The sequence below is a fragment of the Mustela lutreola genome, chromosome 11 (genome assembly GCF_030435805.1).
Source record: "Mustela lutreola isolate mMusLut2 chromosome 11, mMusLut2.pri, whole genome shotgun sequence".
In the NCBI taxonomy this organism is placed as follows: domain Eukaryota; kingdom Metazoa; phylum Chordata; class Mammalia; order Carnivora; family Mustelidae; genus Mustela; species Mustela lutreola.
This window is the reverse complement of record NC_081300.1, coordinates 70511224-70532037: the sequence shown is the minus strand read 5'-3', so window position 1 is coordinate 70532037 and position 20814 is coordinate 70511224. Positions and strand designations below refer to the sequence as shown.

The following is a 20814-nucleotide window of genomic DNA, read 5'->3' as shown; positions in this document are numbered from 1 at the left end:
TTTAAAAAAAATAAACTTTAAAGAAGAAAACAAACGACAAAAAAAAAAAAAAACCCCAATATACCTTAAAACAACAACAACAAAAAACACCCCTCGTAAGGTGGAGCCCCGCTCTCTGCCCTCTGGTGTGCTCAACACGGGCCCGGCACAGCTCTCTGCCGGCACGTGAGAAACAAGGGCGTCTGAGACCTGGTCTTTCTCCCGGATGCTGAGGGCCTTGAGAAGAGCTCAGTCAGCCTGTGCTACAGAAGTCAGAGGGAAGAGGCCTTCCCGCAGGTGGGAGGGACAGTCTTGAGAACAGGTAGGATTTAGGTCAGTAGATAGGAAGAAAGGAGCCATTCTGGGCAGAGGGCACCATAACTGAAAAGGCACAAGGAAAACAAGAACGCAGGCTCAGGTGTCCTCGAAGAGACCAAATGGTTAGAAGTTGACATGTCCTGCCTTCTGGGGCTTTCTGGGCCAGAGCCTGACAGGTTCTGCTTTGGGGCCAGTGGGGTCAGTGAGAGAACTACACACAGAAACAAATCAGGAAAAAATGCCTTCTCTTCCTAGCCAGTGCCGCCGCCTCTGAACTTCTCCGTTGTCGGCATCAGCTCTCCCCCATCTTAATTTCTTTGATCTTCCAGCCGTCAAGGAAGAGGCGCCACAGGAGAGGCCCACTGCCAACCAGACGCTGGCCGAGGTGATCACGGAGCAGGCCAACCTCAGCGTCAGCGCAGCCCGGTCCTCTAAAGTCCTCTACGTCATCACCACCAGCCCCAGCCACCCACCCCAGACCGTCCCAGGTAGCAGTTCCCAGACTCCAACAAAGGGGGTGGAAGCCACGGGCCTTGAGGGCAGTGCTCTTGGCAGTTAGAGAAGGAGCTCTCTTCCCAGGCAGGTTGTGGGTATTGGCTCTGTGACTGTCCTGGCCATTGAGGGACATTTTCTCACTAGCTTGATTCCTTAGTCCTTAGGAGAAGGTGCTCACGTTCAAAGATCCAGCATGTGTGCCTTTTGTAAGCTGTGATTAATCAGCTAAGCCAGGGTTTTCCCACTCTGAGGATGTCTTTCTAGACCGAGTTGCAGCTCCCTCAATTCACCGGCAGGTGCAAGAGCTCATTCATTCATTCATTCCTTCATTCAGAAGACATGTGAGCACTTAAGTGCTATCGTAGGCACCGGACTGTAGAATGAACCAAACAAACAATACCCTTCCCTCCCGTGGCTTGTAAGTTGTAGGAGACAGACAAGAAGCAAAACAACAGGTCAGACAGTGACAAGAGCTAGAAGAAAAGTCATGCGGGAGAGGGATGAGATGTCTGTGGTTGAAGCTGGCTAACTTGGTGGGCTACATACTTCCATATTTCTCTTTCGTGCCTGGGAAGATCTAGCCGAGGGTTTTCCCCTGCAGGACCCGCTTAGGTCAGGGAGGAGAGTCCCTCTAGTGCTTGCTCTGTGTTGCTTGCTTTATATCCTGGTAGGATTTCACAGATAAGGAAGCTGAGGCCCAGAGAGTTTATGTAACTCATCTGTGATCGTACAGTGATTCCACTGGTAGAGACGTAGTATATAGCACCCCTCTTACCTCCCAAGCTGAATGCACTTTGGACCACACTGCCTGCTCCTCTCCAGGAGGATGCTCTAGAAGGCCTGGGCTCCTTGCCCACCCAGCTCTCAGCTGCCTTTGATGGCGGCCCCCACCTGCAGGGGGCTCTTTAGCCATACCTGCATTTCTGAGCTTCAAGTGGTCACTCGAGGCTTCCAACAGACCTCCTTCTGAGAACGGAGCTCAGATAGGTCCTATCTTCTGTGCTTGCAGGATGGACAGTGTATGGCCTGGCAACTCTCCTCATCCTTACGGTCACAGCTGTCGTAGCAAAGATACTTCTGCACGTTACATTCAAGTGAGTATGAAAGCTGCCCGGTGCCACGAAGGGAAGGCTCAGAACTCCTCTATCACTGCACTTCCTTCGTCTGAGTACGACTGTAGTATCAGAACATGATGCCAAAGTCCTTAGTTCCGGGCAGTACAAGGCAGTACGCGTTCCTCATTCTCTGTAGAGTGAAATGTACAACTGGACAAATCTCACTGAGGTCTGCGTTCACTCCTGGCTCACAGGATATGATTTCAAGGAGGATTGAAACAGCCTGGGCATAAAAAGCAACAATTTCCATTTTTTGACTTGTGCTGTCCCCTTAAAGGGATTGTCATGTTAGAGCAGATTTCTGAGACACTACCTCGGCTACTTCCTAATGCTTTCTAGAAACTGGGAAACATTCTTAGGAAGAGAATCCTAACATTTTATTAGCGATTGCTTAACAATTATGCAAGAACAATGAACAATGAAGAAGCTTCATCCTCCAATTCTGACTGATGCGGGAAAACAGATATTCCCTTCCCTTGCTTTGCTGCTCAGGTGGAACAGTTCCGCCTTTCAGGAGCGGAAGGAGTTGTCTGTGCTCCTGGTGTTCGTGACCTTCCAGAGAAGAGCTGTGATTTTTTTCGCGACCCCTACTCTGTCTTTCCTATGGCTCCCAGTCCAGGCTCTCTCCACTCCTTTTGCCCACCCCCACCCCCCGCCCAGTTTTACTGGGCTATAATTGATAGACAGGCTTTCTGTATTTCAAGGCCTTTCCTGAATGTTGCTCTTATAAATACACCTTTTTCCTGACCCTCTCACTTGCCCTCTGCCACAGAACTTTTATATGTGAAATGCCTGCTCCTCCTTTGCTTTGTAGGCCTTGTAGGCCCTTCTACACTGCACTTTGCATTTTTTAGTGGAAACAGGGTCTTTTTTAATGATTCCTGAGCTCATGCCTGAGCTTCATATATATATCTGTCTATTGAAGTCACAAGTCACACCATCTGCGGAACCCTTCAGATGCAGCAAGAAAGCAGGAGGCTGTCTGTGGGGCCCGGTACCTCGCCACCCACCTTGGCCCCACAGCGCATGTCTGACGCCCCTGTGACACTGGAGTCCCTCTGCAGCTTCCCTGCCAGGCAGCCCTTGGGGGGGGTGACATGGGGGAGCTGGGACACATGTTGGCAGTAAGGTAGGACCTGCTTCAAGCAGAGAGACTTTGGCTCTATCTTGTTTTAATCAGGGGGACTTCCAGGTACATGTCATTTGAAGAAAGTTCTTCTATTTAAAAAAAGGGGGCGGGGGATTTGAAAACTCATCATCTCTAGGCCAGCCGCTTGAAGATTTGAATAACTCTTCCAGCAAGAAAGTTCTTTGTTATACTAAAGCTGGAATCCGTGTGCCGTGGCATTTCCCTCCCACAGACACATTTCATTCCCGCGATAGCCCTTCAGACCTCCAGGGGCATCTGTTAGGCCTCTCCGGAGGCTTCGCCCCACTGAATGCCCCGTGTCGTAGGAACAGGTATCTCAGGAGACGGAAGGTTGTTGGGAGATCTTTGTTGTACCCTACTTGAAATACTAAGTTGTTTTTGCTTGACAGATCCCATCGTGTTCCTGCCTCAGGGGACCTTAGGGATTGTCATCAACCAGGGACGTCGGGGGAAATCTGGAGCATTTTTTATAAACCCTCTACTTCGATTTCCATCTTTAAGAAGAAGCTCAAGGGTCAGAGTCAACAAGATGACCGTAATCCTCTTGTGAGTGACTAAAAGCTCCCCACTCCATGCCCAGGACACGAGGTCCCTCCGAGCTCAAGGCCACTGGGGACCCGTGGTTTCCTCAGACTGACTCTCCCTGCCTCTCCCTCAGCCTCTGGCAACCTCTGCAAGAGCGCCGTCCTGCGGGCTGGGAAGGGACGTCCTGCTGCAGAGGCAGGCCTAGCCTGGACTCCCCCTGCTCCGTCTCTGCACTTAGGAGAGAGAGACCCAAAGTCCCAGGGTCTGGGCCCTCCCTGTGCTGCTCGCTCTCTCTCTCTCTCTCATCTAGAATGGGGGTGTCAGGACAGGGAATGAGAATGCAGAGATGGTTGTGTCTGGCACTGGGCTCAGGTACCTTCTAGATGACTGTAGGGTGGTGGGTAGTTGTAGTGTATGCTGAGTCTTGCTTGCTTGTTTTCTATTTTGTCCACTCAGCTCACTTTCTCCTGGTCTTTATGGGAGGATTCTGAGGTTCTCTTGGGGGTTGGCCTGGTCCTAGATTCCTGGGCATTAGCACCCGAAAGCATAAAGAGGGCCCATGCTCTGTGCTGACTCTGGGGCTTTGCTCTCTGGGTGCTGGATGAGGGTGGGCCTCCTCTAATCTGGGAGAGCGTGGGAATTGACCCCCCAGCATATCAAGCCTGCACCCTGCCACACACGGGCTTCTTTCCAAAGCTTGGTGATCGCAGAGCAAGCCACACAACAGACTTTCCTGAAAGCTTTTATAGGCTCAGTGACTCCTCATTATATGGGGTTGCCCAGCCTTGCCCCTCGCATCTCATGATCCTATGGAACCTGAGCTGGGCCTGTCTCTCCGTGATTCTCCAACTCCCCGTTCAGAACAGGGAGTATAAAGGTTGTGGCTTAGCCGTGAGGCAGCATTAGGTGCGACATGGGTATTAGCAGTCCCCCTGCAGGCATCACTCATTTTAAAAGATGACAAACCACCGTGGCCTGCGCTCTCTGTGGTCCCCTCCTCCCCTTTGTCATGGGGACCCAGTGTGGCCTGGAATAGCTCAGTGGGGAGCGGGAGGGCCCTTTTGCTTAGCCCCACACTGCCCTGCCCATCAGATGGGGAAGAGAGTCTCAGAGAGTGGCATGAGGGCAGAGAGGGAGGTTTTGGGCACTGGAGACCCTCGAGTTTAGGCCTCCCAAGATGGAGAGGTGCAGCCGCAGTGGCTGCTGGTCGGGAGAGCTGTCCCCCATTTAGAAGTCCCCATCAGCCAAAGTAGGCTTTGTCAACAGCAGCTGAGAAGAGCCGCTGGGGCCTCTGAAGGCCAGTCCTGGGCCTTCCTCAGAGCACGACTCTCCCAGAGGCACCTGGGCACTTGGGCTTTGGAAACCACAGGTTTCCGCCTTGGAGCACTTTGCCTATCTCCCCCAGATCCCTCAGCTACTGCCTGCTGTGGCTTTCTCTGGGGTTCTGCCATGCTGGCGACCTGTGTGCACCTGGCTGCTCCCAGAAACCCAGAGGACCGTGTGGGGCCAGCAGGGAGGGTTCTGCAGTGAGAGGTGACATCCGGCAACCAGGGGAAATGCTGGGAGCTGGCAGGCAGAGGAGCACAAGAGAGGGGCAGTGGGACAGCGTGTCCATGGGAGGGCAGGGGCGCTGCCCGAGCCACCGTGTGAGGCCCGCTGCGGGCTCAGAGCCGCTCGATGCCGTCTTCACACTTTGATCTGGAAAGGGTGATTACCCAGGAGCAGCTGTCCACCGGCCGTGGGTCTGCATACAGAGGCCTGTCCCACATGGCTGGAAATACACTGACATGTGCTGTCTCCCCTTCACGCTATTCCCGGCTGTTGCGGAATCTCCTCTGAACCAAGTGTCAGGTGCGTGCAGTCACAAAGGGCCCTGTGCCCTGAATAGATCCATTCACAGCACAAAGGGAAAATGGAATTTAGCCCTGGGAGGGGGGTCACCTGGCCCAGGAGCAGTTGTTCAGCCACTTAGGGCTTCCTGTGGCCATTGGCCTTTGGGGCATCTCGTGCCCCACTCCCCACCTCACACAGGCAGGGTGTTGTCTGAGTCTGCAGCTGGAGCAACCCATTCTGAGACCCGGAAGTGCTGGTGACGCCCCAGTGCCCTCCTTCCTGCTGGCCCTGGCACAGCCCACTGCCACCAGGATCAGCTTACTGTCCAGGGAGCAGCCCCAGGAAACCAAACTGGCCTCAGGACAGACCTGGGGGAGAGGCCATAAATTGTTCCAGGCCCAACCCCCACAGATACCTTGGCCTCAGTGTTGCCTCGGCCCTGCTCAGAACCTGTCATTGACACCCCCCTGAGGGTGCCCTGTGGCTAAGTAAACATCTGAGGGATACATTGTCCCAGAGAAGGTGAGGTGTCCTCCCGGGAGCACCATAGGAAGCCCACACTTGGTCTTTTAAGAAACTACTTTAGAGAGAAGTGAGGTTTGGAGAGTCTGGAAAGCCTGAAAGGACATCACGGATCACATAGATTAGGAAAGAAGGGGAGGGACTCTGGGGACAACTGTGGCCTGCCACTTTGAAAGCATCCTACCCAAGGCCTTCACCCTGAGGTGATGGGGGGAACCAAGGCTGCGGCAAGTGATGCCTCTGGGCTTGGGTGCCCTCCTCACCCCTTCTCTGCAGAATCTAGGCCCTTGCCTTCTCAGCCTGTGCCGCCAGGAAAGGGAGGGCTGCAGGCAGCTGATGTTGTTGCCTCTGTGGTAAATGCCTGCGGCAGGCTGGGACCATGGTCTTAGCTGCGTTTCCCAGTGTCTTTGGCCCCTCTGGAAGGTGCATGGCACCTTGTGTTCTTCCCTGAGCACCCAGTCACTTGCAGAACAGAGAAGGTGTAACCATGTCTCCTCCCTCCCTTGTCAGGACAGGGTCAAGGCCTCTCTATGGGTGTGAGCATGGTGACCGGGCTGCTGTAACTTCTGAAGTGTGGGCTCTGGCTCAAGACTCCAATCAGCCAGAAACCCACAAAGATCAAAGCACTAGCGAGTACAGCTGTTCTGGCCCTCAGGCCAAGCCCATACGGCCCCACCCACTCGCCCCATTGCCAGCCCAAGGCAGGAGCTGGCCTGACCTTGCCACCCGGCCATCCTGACACGCCAGCGGGCACAGTGGCCATCACCAAGCCCTGGGCGTCCTGGGCACTTACCTTCACGAGCACTTAGCAGTGGACGGCTCCGAGATCCTGTCTCCCTTGTCTGATGAGGCCACCACGGGTCTTGAACCGAGGCCGGCCAGCTCCCCACCCCATAGCTCAGGCAACTGCCACCCTCTTGGGTTTTGGATCTCCTGTTTGATGTTCGATGTCTGCTTTTGTTACTACCTTGAGAACTTTTAACCTTTTGATTGTTTCCTCTGGTGGCTTTGTTTACCTTCCTCACTATTCTACCTCCTGGCCGGGTCTCTCAGCCTAGCAGCCCTGGCACGGGGTATTTCTCAAACCTTCCAGCTGCAGCTGCCTCCGCCTCTGCTGGGACAGCTCAGGGGTGACAATGGGGCCTCACCCCGCTGCCTGCAGACCCTAGGGGAGCCCATCTCAGAGGCTTCTGTGTTGCCAAGTCGAATATACTCAACAAGGCAGAAGTGGGGTGTGGAGGAAGCTCCGAGGTAAATCTGCATCAGAAAGGATGTGTCTTCAGGGGCACATAGTGGGGGACCCTTTCTCTTCCTGCACAGCTGCCGTCTTGGGGTTCACGCAGCTTCAAGACCTGCCACATCCAGACTCACCTGCCCGCAGGGATCTTGACTTTGGATGACAAGGCTTTATTTGTAAATATGCTCTTAATATGCAACTTTGAGAATAAAATAGAAACATCATGTATTTTAAAATATAAGATGAAGTGTGACGCACTGTATACAATTTAATATATATTTTTAGGATTTTGTTATTTAAGAAAATGGAATGTAATGGTACTTTTACAAAGGAGAGAAAAATGTTATTTTTACTGTCTGGAGAAAATAAATATTCTCACTGTTGTAGAAACAGCGACGGGCCCTAGCATGTCGTTTTTGTAGGGGTGCTCCCAGGACCCCGCGACGAGGGGGGGTGTTGCGTGCTGGCCAACCGCGCGCTCTTCTGATATATTTGCTAAATGTCCAGGCCTCACTGTTTGCACAGTTTTTCCTGCTAGTGTCTCCAGCTTTCCTCAGGTCTCCTCATAGCTTTGACCCATGGTGGATCTTCAAGCAGGTCAGGTCGGAGGAGTTGAATTTCCAAGTGAACACCTCGGAACCAGAGGCCGGTCATGGCAAGAGGAAGGCACTTTGTGCTCAGAAAGACCTAGGTCTGAATTGACCTTGGGAGGATCAGTCCACTTCTCGGCCTCAGCTTCCCCTCCTGTAAAACGGCGTCGTGTCTGTCCCTCAAAAAGGCTCTGAGGATTCGGTGAGGGATGTATGTAAATGCTTCTGTCAGCATGATCCCACGTGGATTTCTTCCTGCCTCTCGGGGCACCCGTTCCTCCCCACCCCTCCTCGTCAGCAGCACTGCTGGCAGCCCCACCTGTGAGCTGCAGGCTCCTGCCAGTGCTGCACACACCCTAACAATCAACCGAGGGCTCCCGTCACCCCTGTCCTGCCGTTGGGGAGACAGGCTCCAAGGGGAGCCGGGGCCACCGCTGAGGGCACCAGACCCAGAGCCGGCCCGCTGGGACTCAGCTCCCACCATTCATCCGCCGAGGCCCGGGAGTGTAAAACAGGCAGCCTTTGAAGGGTTTGGCAGAGGAGTGACATCAGATTCCCAGTATAGAACGATTTCCTACTTGAGTTAGGAAAAACAGTTGGAGTGGGGTAAGGTCGAGCAGTGGGAGGAGGCGAATCGGGAGCTACACAGGTCCAGCGAGGGATGCAGAGGGCCTGGCTGTGGAGGGAGGCGAGGCCCGAGTGAGAGACAGCACAGCACTTACCACATAGCCTCGGGCGGGTGACCCAGCCCTGTGTGCCTCCTTCCTCATCTGTCAGCCGGGGACACTTGCAGTACGTACCTCGTAGAACTAGGATGGGTTACCTGTAGTCTGTTGTCAGAAAAGGGCAGCTGTTCCTTGTTACGCCAGAATGGAGGTTGGGGGAGTTTCTTACCTGGGGGCTGAGGGGAGGAGAGAAGGTTCAGTTTTCGAGGTAAAGATTGCACATGGCTCCAGGTGTGAGAGAAAACGTGCTGAGTTCTGTCTGGACTAAGTCGAGTGAGGGCCCTGTGGGACACCGAGGCAGCGTGAGACCCACGGAGGGTCAGGCCAAAGGAGCACAGTCCATGGAAACGTGGGCACAGTCAACATCCTGGGATGTGTCTGAGGCCATTCCAGAACACAGTGTCTCAGGACACAGGCAGATGAGGAGGAGCCTGGGCAGGTCCGGGGGTGGGGGGCTGGGGGGTGGGCAGAAGAAAGGGGGCAGCCCCAGATGCCAAGCTTCCAACCCATCTGGTGCAGGCACACACACACTGCTGGTTCTGTGAGCCCCAATTCCAAATTCTGAGGAGGTGATTCACCAGGTAAGTTCCCTGCCCCAACAGGGCTAAGAGAAAAGGAGGCGCAGGCTGGTCCAAAAAAGAACATTACACGGCTGTGTCTCTCAAAACCTGCCGGGAACACTTGCCTCAGAATCCCTAATGTGCTTGTCCAAAATGCAGGTTCCTGGGCCCCTACCCCAACCCTGCTGAGTCAGAATCCCTGGGAAGCTTCTTGAACGATGCCAGTGCTCACTGAAGTTTGACAGCCATTTTAATCTGAGAAGTGGGGTCAGTAGTCCCCTCCTCTTTGGGGAAGTGAACTGCCCACAGACAGCTGTGCAAGTTCCACTGGCTGCCTCCTTTGCCGTAGGGACATACTGGTTATTCGGGTGCAAAGTCTATCACTCAGGACAGAGAAGGGTAGAGGACACAAGGCACAGCACAGCAGGTATTCCAGATCCTTCTCCAGAAGGATGACATGGAGCCCAAGCCCTCTCCCGCCATCCTCCCTCCCACCTGGGGTGGGCCTGCACCGCAGCAGCCAGCGGGGACACGGCCGTGGCTGTCACAGTGTTTATGTTCTCTCTGTTCCTGGAAGCTCTTCCTTGAAGGAAAATATTGTTAATGGCGGGTGGCAAACAAATGGGGTGGCCTTGCTGGTGATTTTCTTAGAGACAGATCAGCCTGCACCAGAAAAATGGAGGCAGCTGGAATGTGCCGCTGTCCTGCCTAAAGCAGGACCATCCGAGTGGGCTTTGGGCACAAGCGACCGGGACCTCACCCTGTCGTTCTTCCAAACCTGAGAGACGCTGATGTTGGCCAACCCGCCCACCGGAAGCCGGCACCAGGGCGGCCTCTCCCTCCTCCTTTGTCAGACGATCAAAGGCTCTTCTTCCTGCAGAGACGCAAAGGGCTGGACAAGAGTGACCTTGTCTCCCGGCTTGGAAGTCATATGATGGTCTCCTCTCCCCACTGGGCTGTGTGTGCCTGAAACTGCAGACAGTCTCTGGGACTCAGAACTGGGAAGCTTTTGTTCCTCCATGGTGGGGTCGGGTCCCCATGGGGGATTGTTTGTGCTTGGCTGAAAGGGACACTTTGGGGATAGAATATTTCAACCTCAAGAAGCAGCAACATTTGCTTGTAGCTGGAAGTCTTCATTTCTGGTCTCCAGCTGTCGTCTGGAGCTACCAGGCCCCAGCAGAACGGAATCTGCCTGGCAACTAGGGGTAGGCAGCACCGAGCTGGGCTGGCCGAGGACCAGCCCGTGTCCAGGACAGCCCGTCTCCAGGACAGCCCGGCAGGCAGCAAGGACGCCGGCTGTCCTCCCGGAGGCAGTCACTAGGCTCCGGAATCAACCTGCTGGCGGCAGACGCCTGGGCCAGGGAAGGGCTTCACAGAGAAGCATTTTAGGGAGAAAGCAGATCCAAGCTTTGTGTCCAGAGTAACTCCTCAGGGGAAGATCAGAAAGAACTGAAACAGCCAAGGCTTTTGCAACGAGGAACTTCAGATTTCATGAATTTCACTCTCAGGAATGTTTACCATTCAAATGAGGCCACCAAACTTTTAAAAACTTAATAAGGGACCTGCTACCTTGCACGCTGGTGGTGTGAATACGTCTAACGAACATGTCTTAGTTGCCAGCACCAAACATAAAGTCGGATCAAGAGCACTCAAGGGGCTTTCCAAGCTCCTATTTGGCCCAATATGGGACAACTCTTGGATAGGCCTGGGGTGAGATGAGGAAAAAGCTTTTCAATGTGCAAGGATAAGAATAACGATGACAGCGATGGTCACCATAATCATAGCCAGATACTGTGCCCAGCACTCAGCAGACAAGATGGGATTCATCTTTGGGACAACCCAGCCTGTGAACCAGAAGGGGCTTGGCGTAGTGGACGGCAGAGCCAGGACTTGGCCCTGCTGGCTCCAAAGCCAGGCCACCTTACTCCCGGTGGCCCTGCGCACCTCTTCCACCCAGGCAGGGGCATGGGCTCTAAGGGAGGCCCCACGGCCCCGGAGGATCTCTCCATTGTGTCTCCTCCGGACAGCCCAGGGATGGTATGGATCAATTTGTCTGGAGCGGAGAAGGCATCAGACCTACACTTCCTTACCTGTTTGAAGACACAGACCCCCTTGAGAATCAGATGAATGTTACCAAGCCCCCCTCCCCCCAAAGACACACCTACAAAATAATCTGCATAGAAATTTGGAGATTCCAGGGACCACCCCCCCCCCGACCCCTTACCGCCTCCGCACGAAACCCTTCCATGAACTTTAGGTTCAGAATTTCTCCATGAAGCCGTAAGCAAAGTTATCTAAAAACTAAACTTAGGGGGCACCTGGGTGGCTCAGTGGGTTAAGCCTCTGCTTTCGGCTCAGGTCATGATCTCAGGGTCCTGGGATTGAACCCCGCATTGGACTCTGCTCAGCAAGAGTCCTCTCTCTCTCTGCCTGCTGCTCTGCCTACTTGTGATCTGTCAAATAAATAAATAAAATCTTAAAAAACAAAACAAAACTAAACTAAAATTAGGCCAAAAGAGGACAGACAACCAGAGTAATAATAACAACCATGGATACGCCTTCCTGATCTCTAAGTGTCCAGCAACTTTTTCTGCTAAGTAATCTACTAGTAGAAGTAGTAATCTACCACTTTAGGCTTTGCAGGCCACAGCGTCTCTGCTCTCTGACACAGCTGCTCAACTCTGCATGCACCTGTGGGGAGGCATCCGCTTGCTAGAAGCCCAGCCCATCCACTGGGATCCTTAAGGATCCCATCACGACCCAGCCTGGAGTGGTCCACATAGTCCCGAGACAGGTCGGAGATCGGTGGGAAAGTGGGGAAAGGTCACCAAGGCCCACCAGGAAGTAGCCTTGAGTTCTGATGAGACCTAATTTATGGACACGAAACTTGAATTGGTGACACTTTCACGTGTCACCAAATACTCTTTTAATTTGCCCCCCAAATTTAAAAAAGCCAGTCTTAGCTTGGTGGCCCTACAAAACAGGTGGCGAGACCACAGGCAGTAGTTTGCTGCCCCCTGCGCTCTGCTGAGCCCTTTCCATGTATCTGATTTCATGCTCGCAACTGCACGAATTAGGCACTGTTATTACCCACCTTTGTCATGTGAGGCCACTGAGGCTCAGGGAGGTCATATAGCTCCTTGAAGAAGCACAGGAGGCGGGCCTTGAACCCATCCCCAAACAACTCGCTTGCCTGAGACGCCTGAGTTTAAATTGTGGAGAAAGGGAAGGGAAGTGGCTGGTGGAGCAAAAACGGGGGCCCTCGTGCATGGCAGCACTCTGCGCCCTGGCAGTCTAAGGGAGGGCCGGAGAGGGGCTCTTCCGCCCAGGTCTCTGCTTGAATGCTCTGCACCGCAGGGGACAGCGGCTGGTTTTCTGAGCTGCTCCTCCAGGGAAGGAGGCCTCAGACCCAGGGCCCCTGGTGGCTCTCACGTTGTTTTGCGCCTCCCAGGTTCTCTTAATTATAACCAATTTGCCACCCTCAGCAATTCCTTGTTCTCCTTTGCTAATACCCGTGAGTTGGAACCATCAGCTGGACTTGCAGCCAAAAGCTTGGCTAAAATCACTTCCCCTTCCCATGCAGGGAGCCCTGGTCTCTTACAGGATTGCCTTTCTTCTCCATCCTGTGAGGCGGGCCAGGCCGGCCCTTCTGCCTGCCACCTTGCTTGGCTGGGATTTAACATCCAGATCTCTTAGCAAAGGGGGGAGACAGAATTTGTTTAACTTTCTCTGTCTCCCTGCGTTCCCAGCTGACCGTCGGGCTCAGGGAGACTGACTGCCAAGGGCAGCCTTCTGTCCCTGGTCCTCGTCACTATTTCTCCACTCTAGCCTCAGTTATTTGCAACCTGGGCCCAAGGCTTTGGAACTCTTTGTTCCAGAAACACATGCTGGGGTGTGTGGGGGTGACAGGCACCCGAGGCTGGAGCTGAGGAAGGTGGCAGCAGCAGAGTGGGAAAAGGACATGAGCTTGATGCCACACCCTGTGTAGGTAACCTTGGCCAAGAGACCTGGCTTCACTTTAGAAACCTCAATTCCTCGCTAGAGGAACACTGAGACCATGAGGTCCAGACCCAGTGGGTTCCATCTGGGCTCACGAGTTCCCACACCTCATGCAAGTTACTTTACTTTTCTAACCTCAGTTTACTCATCTGTAAAATAGGCATGACTGGCTTTTCGTAGGGTTTTATGAAGCGGTCATAAAATAATACAGGTAAAATATTTAGCTCTGCCACAGGCATTCTAATGATTACGGGTGATGGCCCTCCTACCCACAAAGGTCTGGCAAGGAGCTGACAGGTCAAGGGCCTGGCTTGTAGTTCTGACCCTGCAAATGGGAGCTAAATCACGTGGTTCTCACCGCAGATCTCAAGGCAACCACCAAGAGCACTTGGGATGCACCCTGCCTTATGAGTTGAGAACCCCCCTTTATCAAACTCCAAACACACAATGCTCCCGAAGTAAGCCAGTTTTCTCTTGAGAAAATAATTCCTGACTTGTTTTCTTTAAACAAGCTAGTTTTGGGACGCCTGGGTGGCTCAGTTGGTTGGACGACTGCCTTCGGCTCAGGTCATGTTCTCAGAGTCCTGGAATCGAGTCCCGCATCGGGCTGCCAGCTCCACGGGGAGTCTGCTTCTCTCTCTGACCTTCTCCTCACTCATGCTCTCTCTGATTGTCTCTCTCTCAAATAAATAAATAAAATCTTTAAAAAAATAAAAAATAAAAAATAAATAAACAAGCTAGTTTTTCCCCAATCCATTCAATAGGTGGCCCCGTTTTATAAAAGTATCTGACCTTCACCTTCTCAGGGATGTATCAGTGGGGCTGAAAATTCTCTGCTGGCTTCATGCCTGGAGTGGATTTCCTTATCTGTTGCTTCAGATCAGGAACAAATACTGAATTTGGATGTACTCCTATTTCCCTCCAGGCCCCAGGTGAGCAAACAGTCAGGCTGAGCCCCCGGGCCCGGCTCGCCAGAGGGTGGCGGGAGGTGCCCGCCCGCGCTTTCCCTGCGGGAGCCTGCCCGGCGCCACCTTGCTCGCCAGCGCCGCCCCGTGGTAAGACCTGAGAGCTGCCGAAGAAGGTCGGCCCTGAACCGCGGCTTCCGCGCAACTGTCCTAGTCAGCAGCCGGGAACTCTCACTCTTTCCGTGACACCTAGAAGATCTGCGATTTGCTGACTGTGCCAGAAGGGGAGTCCTCTGGGCCTTGACCCCACAGAACCCACAACAGGAAGATCTTTATTTAAAAGCATCCTCCCCCACCTCCCCTTAGAAAAAGAACCAATTACATCAGGCCGGAGTGAAGCCCAGAGACACCTGCTGGGGCAGGGGGCCTCCCAAAGCCTCCGCCCAAAACCCCCTCCCGGTCAGCAGGACACTCAGCCCCCAAGCCAAAAGGTCCTTCTCTTTGTTAAGTACAAAATAAACACCCCCAACCCCCCTGGGTTACTTGCAGTACAAATGTTTATGCCTTTGGAAAGAGAAAAAAGAAAGACTCTTGCAAGTTCTCCCTGAACAGATGGGCGCCAAGGCAGTAATTAACCCTCAGCAACTGGGGTGTCTGATCTTCTGCCAATGGGTCTGCAGCAGGTTTGGGGGGGTGGCTGATGTGGGCTTCTACTATAGCTTTGTGTTTGATGGGCCTTTGAGGCCTTGAAATGCTCTTGAAATGGCCTTGAAAGGACTGGCCACATCTTTAAAACTCTGAATTAGGCACTAGGCACCCACCCCCAGAAAGCCCCTAGCTCCAGCTCTAGGTGAAGGGTTGTGAGCAGCCACAGTGTTCCACAGGGCGAGACCCTGGTGGTGAGTGTGCACACAGAGCCTGGACGAGGGAGGGCCACCACCGGGTTAGCATTTGCTGAATTCACATCAGTGATGAGCATTTATTAAATTAAGCCTAAGGATCAGGCCCCCTGCTAAACTTTACACACAGCATATTGTTTCATTATTTCATGTGATCTTCCCAACAACCTCATGGAGTGGTTATGGTCATATTCACATTTTACAGATGAGAAAATTAAGTCTCAGAGAAATAAAGTCTGTCACTGACATCATTTAATCCTAGCAGAATAGACTCTCTTCTTCGTAAAATGTGTCCTTTGACCAAGGTCATCAAGCTTGTGAGTGGAGGCAAAGCTGGGATGGAAACCCCAGGCTTTATAACTTCAAAGTCACATCCACCCAACCTGTCCATTTGTGTCCACAAACACAAATGACAATGATCACTTTTCAGACTTCCAGAAGCAGTGCCCAGCTCAAAGGAGCTAACCTGTGATGGCTTGGTATAAAGATTATGGTCAGGGAAAACTGGACAGCTATATATAGAAGAATGAAACTCGACCATTCTTTTACACCGTACACAAAGATAAACTCAAAATGGATAAAAGACCTCAATGTGAGACAGGAATCCATCAGAATCCTAGAGGAGAACATAGGCAGTAACACGACATCTGTATCCTTGGGGTAATATCCTTGGGCTGATATCCTTCGATATCAGCCACAGCAACTTCTTTCAAGATATGTCTCCGGGGCGCCTGGGTGGCTCAGTGGTTAAGCCGCTGCCTTCGGCTCAGGTCATGATCTCAGGGTCCTGGGATCGAGTCCCGCATCGGGCTCTCTGCTCAGCAGGGAGCCTGCTTCCTCCTCTCTCTCTCTCTCTGCCTGCCTCTCTGCCTACTTGTGATTTCTCTCTGTCAAATAAATAAATAAAATCTTAAAAAAAAAAAAAGATATGTCTCCAAAGGCAAAGGAAACAAAAGCGAAAATAAACTTTGGGACTTCATCAAAATCAAAAGCTTCTGCTGAGCAAAGGAAACAGTCAAAAAAACAAAGAGGCAACCCATGGAATGGGAGAAGATATTTGCAAATGACAGTACAGACAAAAGGTTGATATCCAGGATCTATAATGAACTCCTCAAACTCAACACACATGAAACAGGCAAACATATCAAAAAATGGGCAGAAGATATGAACAGACACTTCTCCAGTCAAGACATAAAAATGGCTATCAGACACATGAAAAAATGTTCATCATCATTAGCCCTCAGGGAGATTCAAATTAAAACCACATTGAGATATCACCTTATACCAGTTAGAATGGCCAAAATTAACAAAACAGGAAACAACATGTGTTGGAGAAGATGTGGAGAAAGGGGAACCCTCTTACACTGTTGGTGGGAATGCAAGTTGGGGCAGCCTCTTTGGAGAACAGTGTGGAGATTCCTCAAGAAATTAAAAATAGAGCTTCCCTATGACCCTGCAATTGCACTCCTGGGTATTTACCCCAAGGATACAGATGTCGTGAAAAGAAGGGCCATCTGTACCCCAATGTTTATAGCAGCAATGGTCATGGTCGCCAAACTATGGAAAGAACCAAGATGCCCTTCAACGGACGAATGGATAAGGAAGATGTGGTCCATATACACTATGGAGTATTATGCCTCCATCAGAAAGGATGAATACCCAACTTTTGTAGCAACATGGACGGGACTGAAAGAGATATGCTGAGTGAAATAAGTCAAGCAGAGAGAATCAATTATCATATGGTTTCACTTATTTGTGGAGCATAACAAATATCATGGAGGACAAGGGGTGTTAGAGAAAAGAAGGGAGTTGGGGTAAATTGGAAGGGGAGGTGAATCACGAGAGACTATGGACTCTGAAAAACAATCTGAGAGGTTTGAAGTGGCGGGGGGGCGGGAGGGAGGTTGGGGTACTAGGTGGTGGGTATTATAGAGGGCACGGATTGCATGGAGCACTGGGTGTGGTGAAAAAATAATGAATACTGTTTTTCTGAAAATAAATAAACTGAAAAAATTAAAAAAATAATAAATAAAATAAAGATTATGGTCAGGGCTCCCCTCCAGTGTAGACAGAGAAAGTGAGGTGGCAGTTGTCAGACTCCCATCATGAGAAGCTAGGGAAACTGAGAGGATCGCCCCCCGCCCCCTTTCCAATGGGGGAACTGTGGCCCACAGGGGAATTCACGCCCAAGATGACACTGTGACTTTGCCTCCACAGTCAGCATCCTTTCCATGACTTCATGGGGCTTCCTGGAAAAAATGGAGCAAGTAGCAAGAACTGGACTGGGAATATGGGTAGAAAGCTGATCTTCCCAGTATGTTTCCTAGTCCCTCAGTCTGAGGGGAGAACAAGGGTACCTTGGTGGCTCAGTTGGTTAAGCTACTGCCTTTGGCTCAGGTCATGATGCTGGAGCCCCAGGAGTCCCACATCAGGCTCCCAGCTCCATGGGGAGTCTGCTTCTCCCTCTGACCTTCTCCCCTCTCATGCTCTCACTCTTTCTCTCAAATAAATAAATAAAATATTTTTTTTTTTAATGAAGGGAGGACAAGGTACAGTTTGTTTCTTGCTTGTGCAGTCATTCATGGACTGCTTCCATCTTTAGTTGCACCATCTTGTGTATTCAAGTCACCCTTGATTCATGAACAGGCAGGGGAGGGAATGGAGTATGGGTAGAGGCTCTCCTGGAAATTTTAGGGGTGAGACCTAGGAGCCTACTCCTTCACTGTATTTCATTTCCTCACACATCCCATTGGCCATATCCAGTCACATGGGCTCACCCAGATGCAAAGACCTCTGGGAAATGTAGTCTTCCTGGGTGAAGAGGTACGGGAAATAATGTTAGTAGGTAAATCCATGGCATTGTCTCTGACACAGTTTTCAAACATTCATAACCATGAGGGGCCTGGCTGGCTTAGTCAGTAGAGCATGTAACTCTTGATCTCAGGGTTGTGAGTTCAAACCTCACAGTGGGCCTGGAGCCTACTTAAAAAAAAAAAAAAAGTGTTTATTTATGTCAGGGCCTGAAATACCTCAAGATCAGAGGGAAGTCCAGTGTGTACGCTGCTCAGCAAGTGGAAGGGGCCACAGAAGGTGAGGCTGAGATGTTGGCTGGCCCTGTGTGAGAAACACCAGTGAAAAGGTGGAAGGGAAGAGGGTACTGATTTGCAGTCAAGCCCCATGTGGTTCAAGTCCCTAATATCAGTCCAGCCATGGCAAGAGAAGGACAAGATGGTGCCAGAGCAAGACACAGGGTCTTCCAGACCAGTGTGGAGGGAAACCCAATATCCCTGAAAACATTAACGGGAGGCCAAGCCAGGAGTCCTTACCAGCATTTCATAAAAGAAGAGGATGTAAACTGGGAAGCGCAAATAAAGAACAGAAGAGAAGCAAACGGGGCACTGGGACACTCTAAGGTACAGGGACAGGTGCCAGCAGGGCCCCTTCATAGGGGCCCTGCAATCACAGAGAACCCTGCGTGCAGAAGGGGCCCATGCTTAGCTCTGCTGTCACCATCTTGAAATTCTTTTTTTTTCTTTTCCAGAACAATCTCAAGTTATTTAAATTTTAATTCCAATACAGTGCACATACAGTGCCACATTAGTTTCAGGCCTACAGTGTAGTGATTCTACAATTCTATACGTCACTCCGTGCTTGTCATGGCATGCATACTCTTAATCCCCATCACCTAGTCCACCCATCCCCCACCCTCTGCCCTCTGGTAACCATCAGTTTGTTCTCTGTAGTTAAGAGTCTGGTTTCTGGTTTGTCTCTTTTTTCATTTTGTTTGTTTTGCTTCTTAACTTCCACATGTGAGTGAAATATGGTATTTGTCTTTCTCTGACTGACTTGTTTCACTTAGCATTATCCTCTCTAGACCCAGCCATGTTGTTGCAAATGGCAGATGGCAAGATTTCATTCTTTTTTTATGGATGAATAATATGCCATTATATGTATCACATCTTTATTCATTCACCTACTGATGGACACTGGGGTTGCTTCTATATCTTGGCTATAGTAAATAATGCACTAAACATAAGGGTGCGTATATCTTTTCGAATTAGTGTTTTCATATTCTCTGGGTAAATAGTAGTATTGCTGGATCATAGGATCGTTCTGTTTTTAATTTTTTGAGGATCGTCCCTACTGTTTTCCACGGTGGCTGCACCAGTTTGCATTCCCACCAATAGTGCACAAGGGTTCCTTTTCCTCCACATCCTTGCCAACATTTATTGTTTCTTGTGGTGCAGGTTTTAGCCATTGTGACAGGTGTGAGGTGAGAGCTCATTGTAGTACCATCTTGAAATTCTTTTTTTTTTTTTTTTAAGATTTTATTTATTTATTTGACAGGGAGAGAGCACAAGTAAGCAGAGCAGCAGGCAGAGGGAGAGAGAGAAGCAGGCTCTCTGCTGAGCAGGGAACCCGATGTGGGGCTCGATCCCAGGACCCTGGAATCATGATCTGAGCCAAAGGTAGCCGTTTAACCAACTGAGCCACCCAGATGCCCCCCCCCATCTTGAAATTCTTAATAATTTCCAAGGAAGAAGCCCCACATTTTCATTTTGAACTGGGCACCATAAATTGCATAGGCAACCCTGTGTCCAGAGATAACAGCACTGGTTCTAGGTGACTCTGTCTCTAAGGCATGAGATAACTGCTTGACAGGGGCTGATTTCTAGCCTGAGGGGACAGCAAAGCAACAGGAACCGGATCTGAGGTAAGATGGGGGTGGGGGTGCTGCTCCAGAGTGTCTTGCTCCTTAATGTTCCCTGTTAAAAGCATTCAGAAGGTACTAGTTTCAGATTCCCCTTGCTCAAGAGCCAGATTGGGAGGAAACTGGTACTTGCTGGTAAGAGATTTGTCAAAACCAGAATGACGTTCTCTAAGGTGTCATGTTGAGAATGACAGATGAGTAGATGAGGTCCAGGAGCCCAAAAGGGAAAAATCAGATGAAAGTGAGAGGGAGGGGAAGACATGAGGTTTCTCCAAATCTTAGGAGTCTTTACTTTCCTATATAGACATTCAAGGAGGCCTGTGTATTTTTTTTTTTTTAATAGTCCTGATGTTGGAGACATTACCAAAGCAGGAAATAAGATGGAAATGGCTATGGATGGTGGTGGTGGGGAGCCTCTTCAAGTCACAGAAGGATTCAGGCAGAGCTGGCAAGCTGATGGGAGCAGCCCTCCATCGCATTAGCTAGAATAGGCCACACCTAAGGGAAGAAAGAAATGGGCAGAGTGAGCTGAACCTCGTTACAAGGAAGAGGAGTGATTGGTAATAACACCTGCTATCATTTGTTTAACACATACTGTGTTGGGCACTGTGCCACACACATATGTGTTAACTCTGCAGCATAACAAATTGTCCCAAAATTTAACGGCTTAAAACAATCATAATTTATTATCTACCGTTTCTCTGGGTCAAGATTCAGGAACAGTTTAGCTAAGTGGTTCTGGCTTAGGGCCTCCCGTGAAGTTATAATCAAGATGTCACGCAGGGAGGCACTTATCTGAAGGCTTGACTGAGGCTAGATGAACAATGTCCAAGTTGGCTCGCTCCCGTGGCTGGCAAGTTGATGCTGACTGCTGAGTCCTCAGTTCCTTGCCACTTGAACTGCTCTGTGGGGCTCCTCAACACACGGTAGGTGGCTATCCCTGGACCAAGTGATGCTAGAGAGTGGAAGATGGAAGTTTCAATGTCTTTTATGATGGAGCCTCAGAAATCACACTCCATCATTTCCACCATATTCTATTGGCACAGAGATCAGCTCTATCCAGTGTGGGAGGCAACTACAGGAGGATATAAATACCAGGAGGTGGCGATCATGGGTGGCCACGAGAGGAAGATCATGCCAGGCGCCATAGCAGGTTACTTGCATGATCTCATTTAATCATCACAATGGCATTTGTAATAATATTTTCCCCTACTCAGAAGGGAAAAGTATATTTACTATCAAACAACCAAT

At 50.9% G+C, this 20814-nt stretch overlaps 1 protein-coding gene across 3 annotated transcripts in view; it reads left to right on the top strand.

The window, feature by feature from the left end:
• The window catches only part of KREMEN1 (kringle containing transmembrane protein 1), a 63682-nt gene extending 59803 nt beyond the window's left edge, over nucleotides 1-3879 (top strand). For 2 of the 3 annotated variants that reach the window (XM_059139375.1, XM_059139373.1), the window contains exons 7-9: nucleotides 627-788; nucleotides 1802-1886; nucleotides 3447-3879. In XM_059139375.1, the coding sequence (XP_058995358.1) occupies nucleotides 627-788; nucleotides 1802-1886; nucleotides 3447-3615 (416 nt within the window). In that variant the 3' untranslated portion in view covers nucleotides 3616-3879. The remainder of the gene's footprint in view (nucleotides 1-626; nucleotides 789-1801; nucleotides 1887-3446) is intronic. The other variant, XM_059139374.1, reaches the window with a different exon arrangement.
• Nucleotides 3880-20814: the final 16935 nt, after the last annotated feature.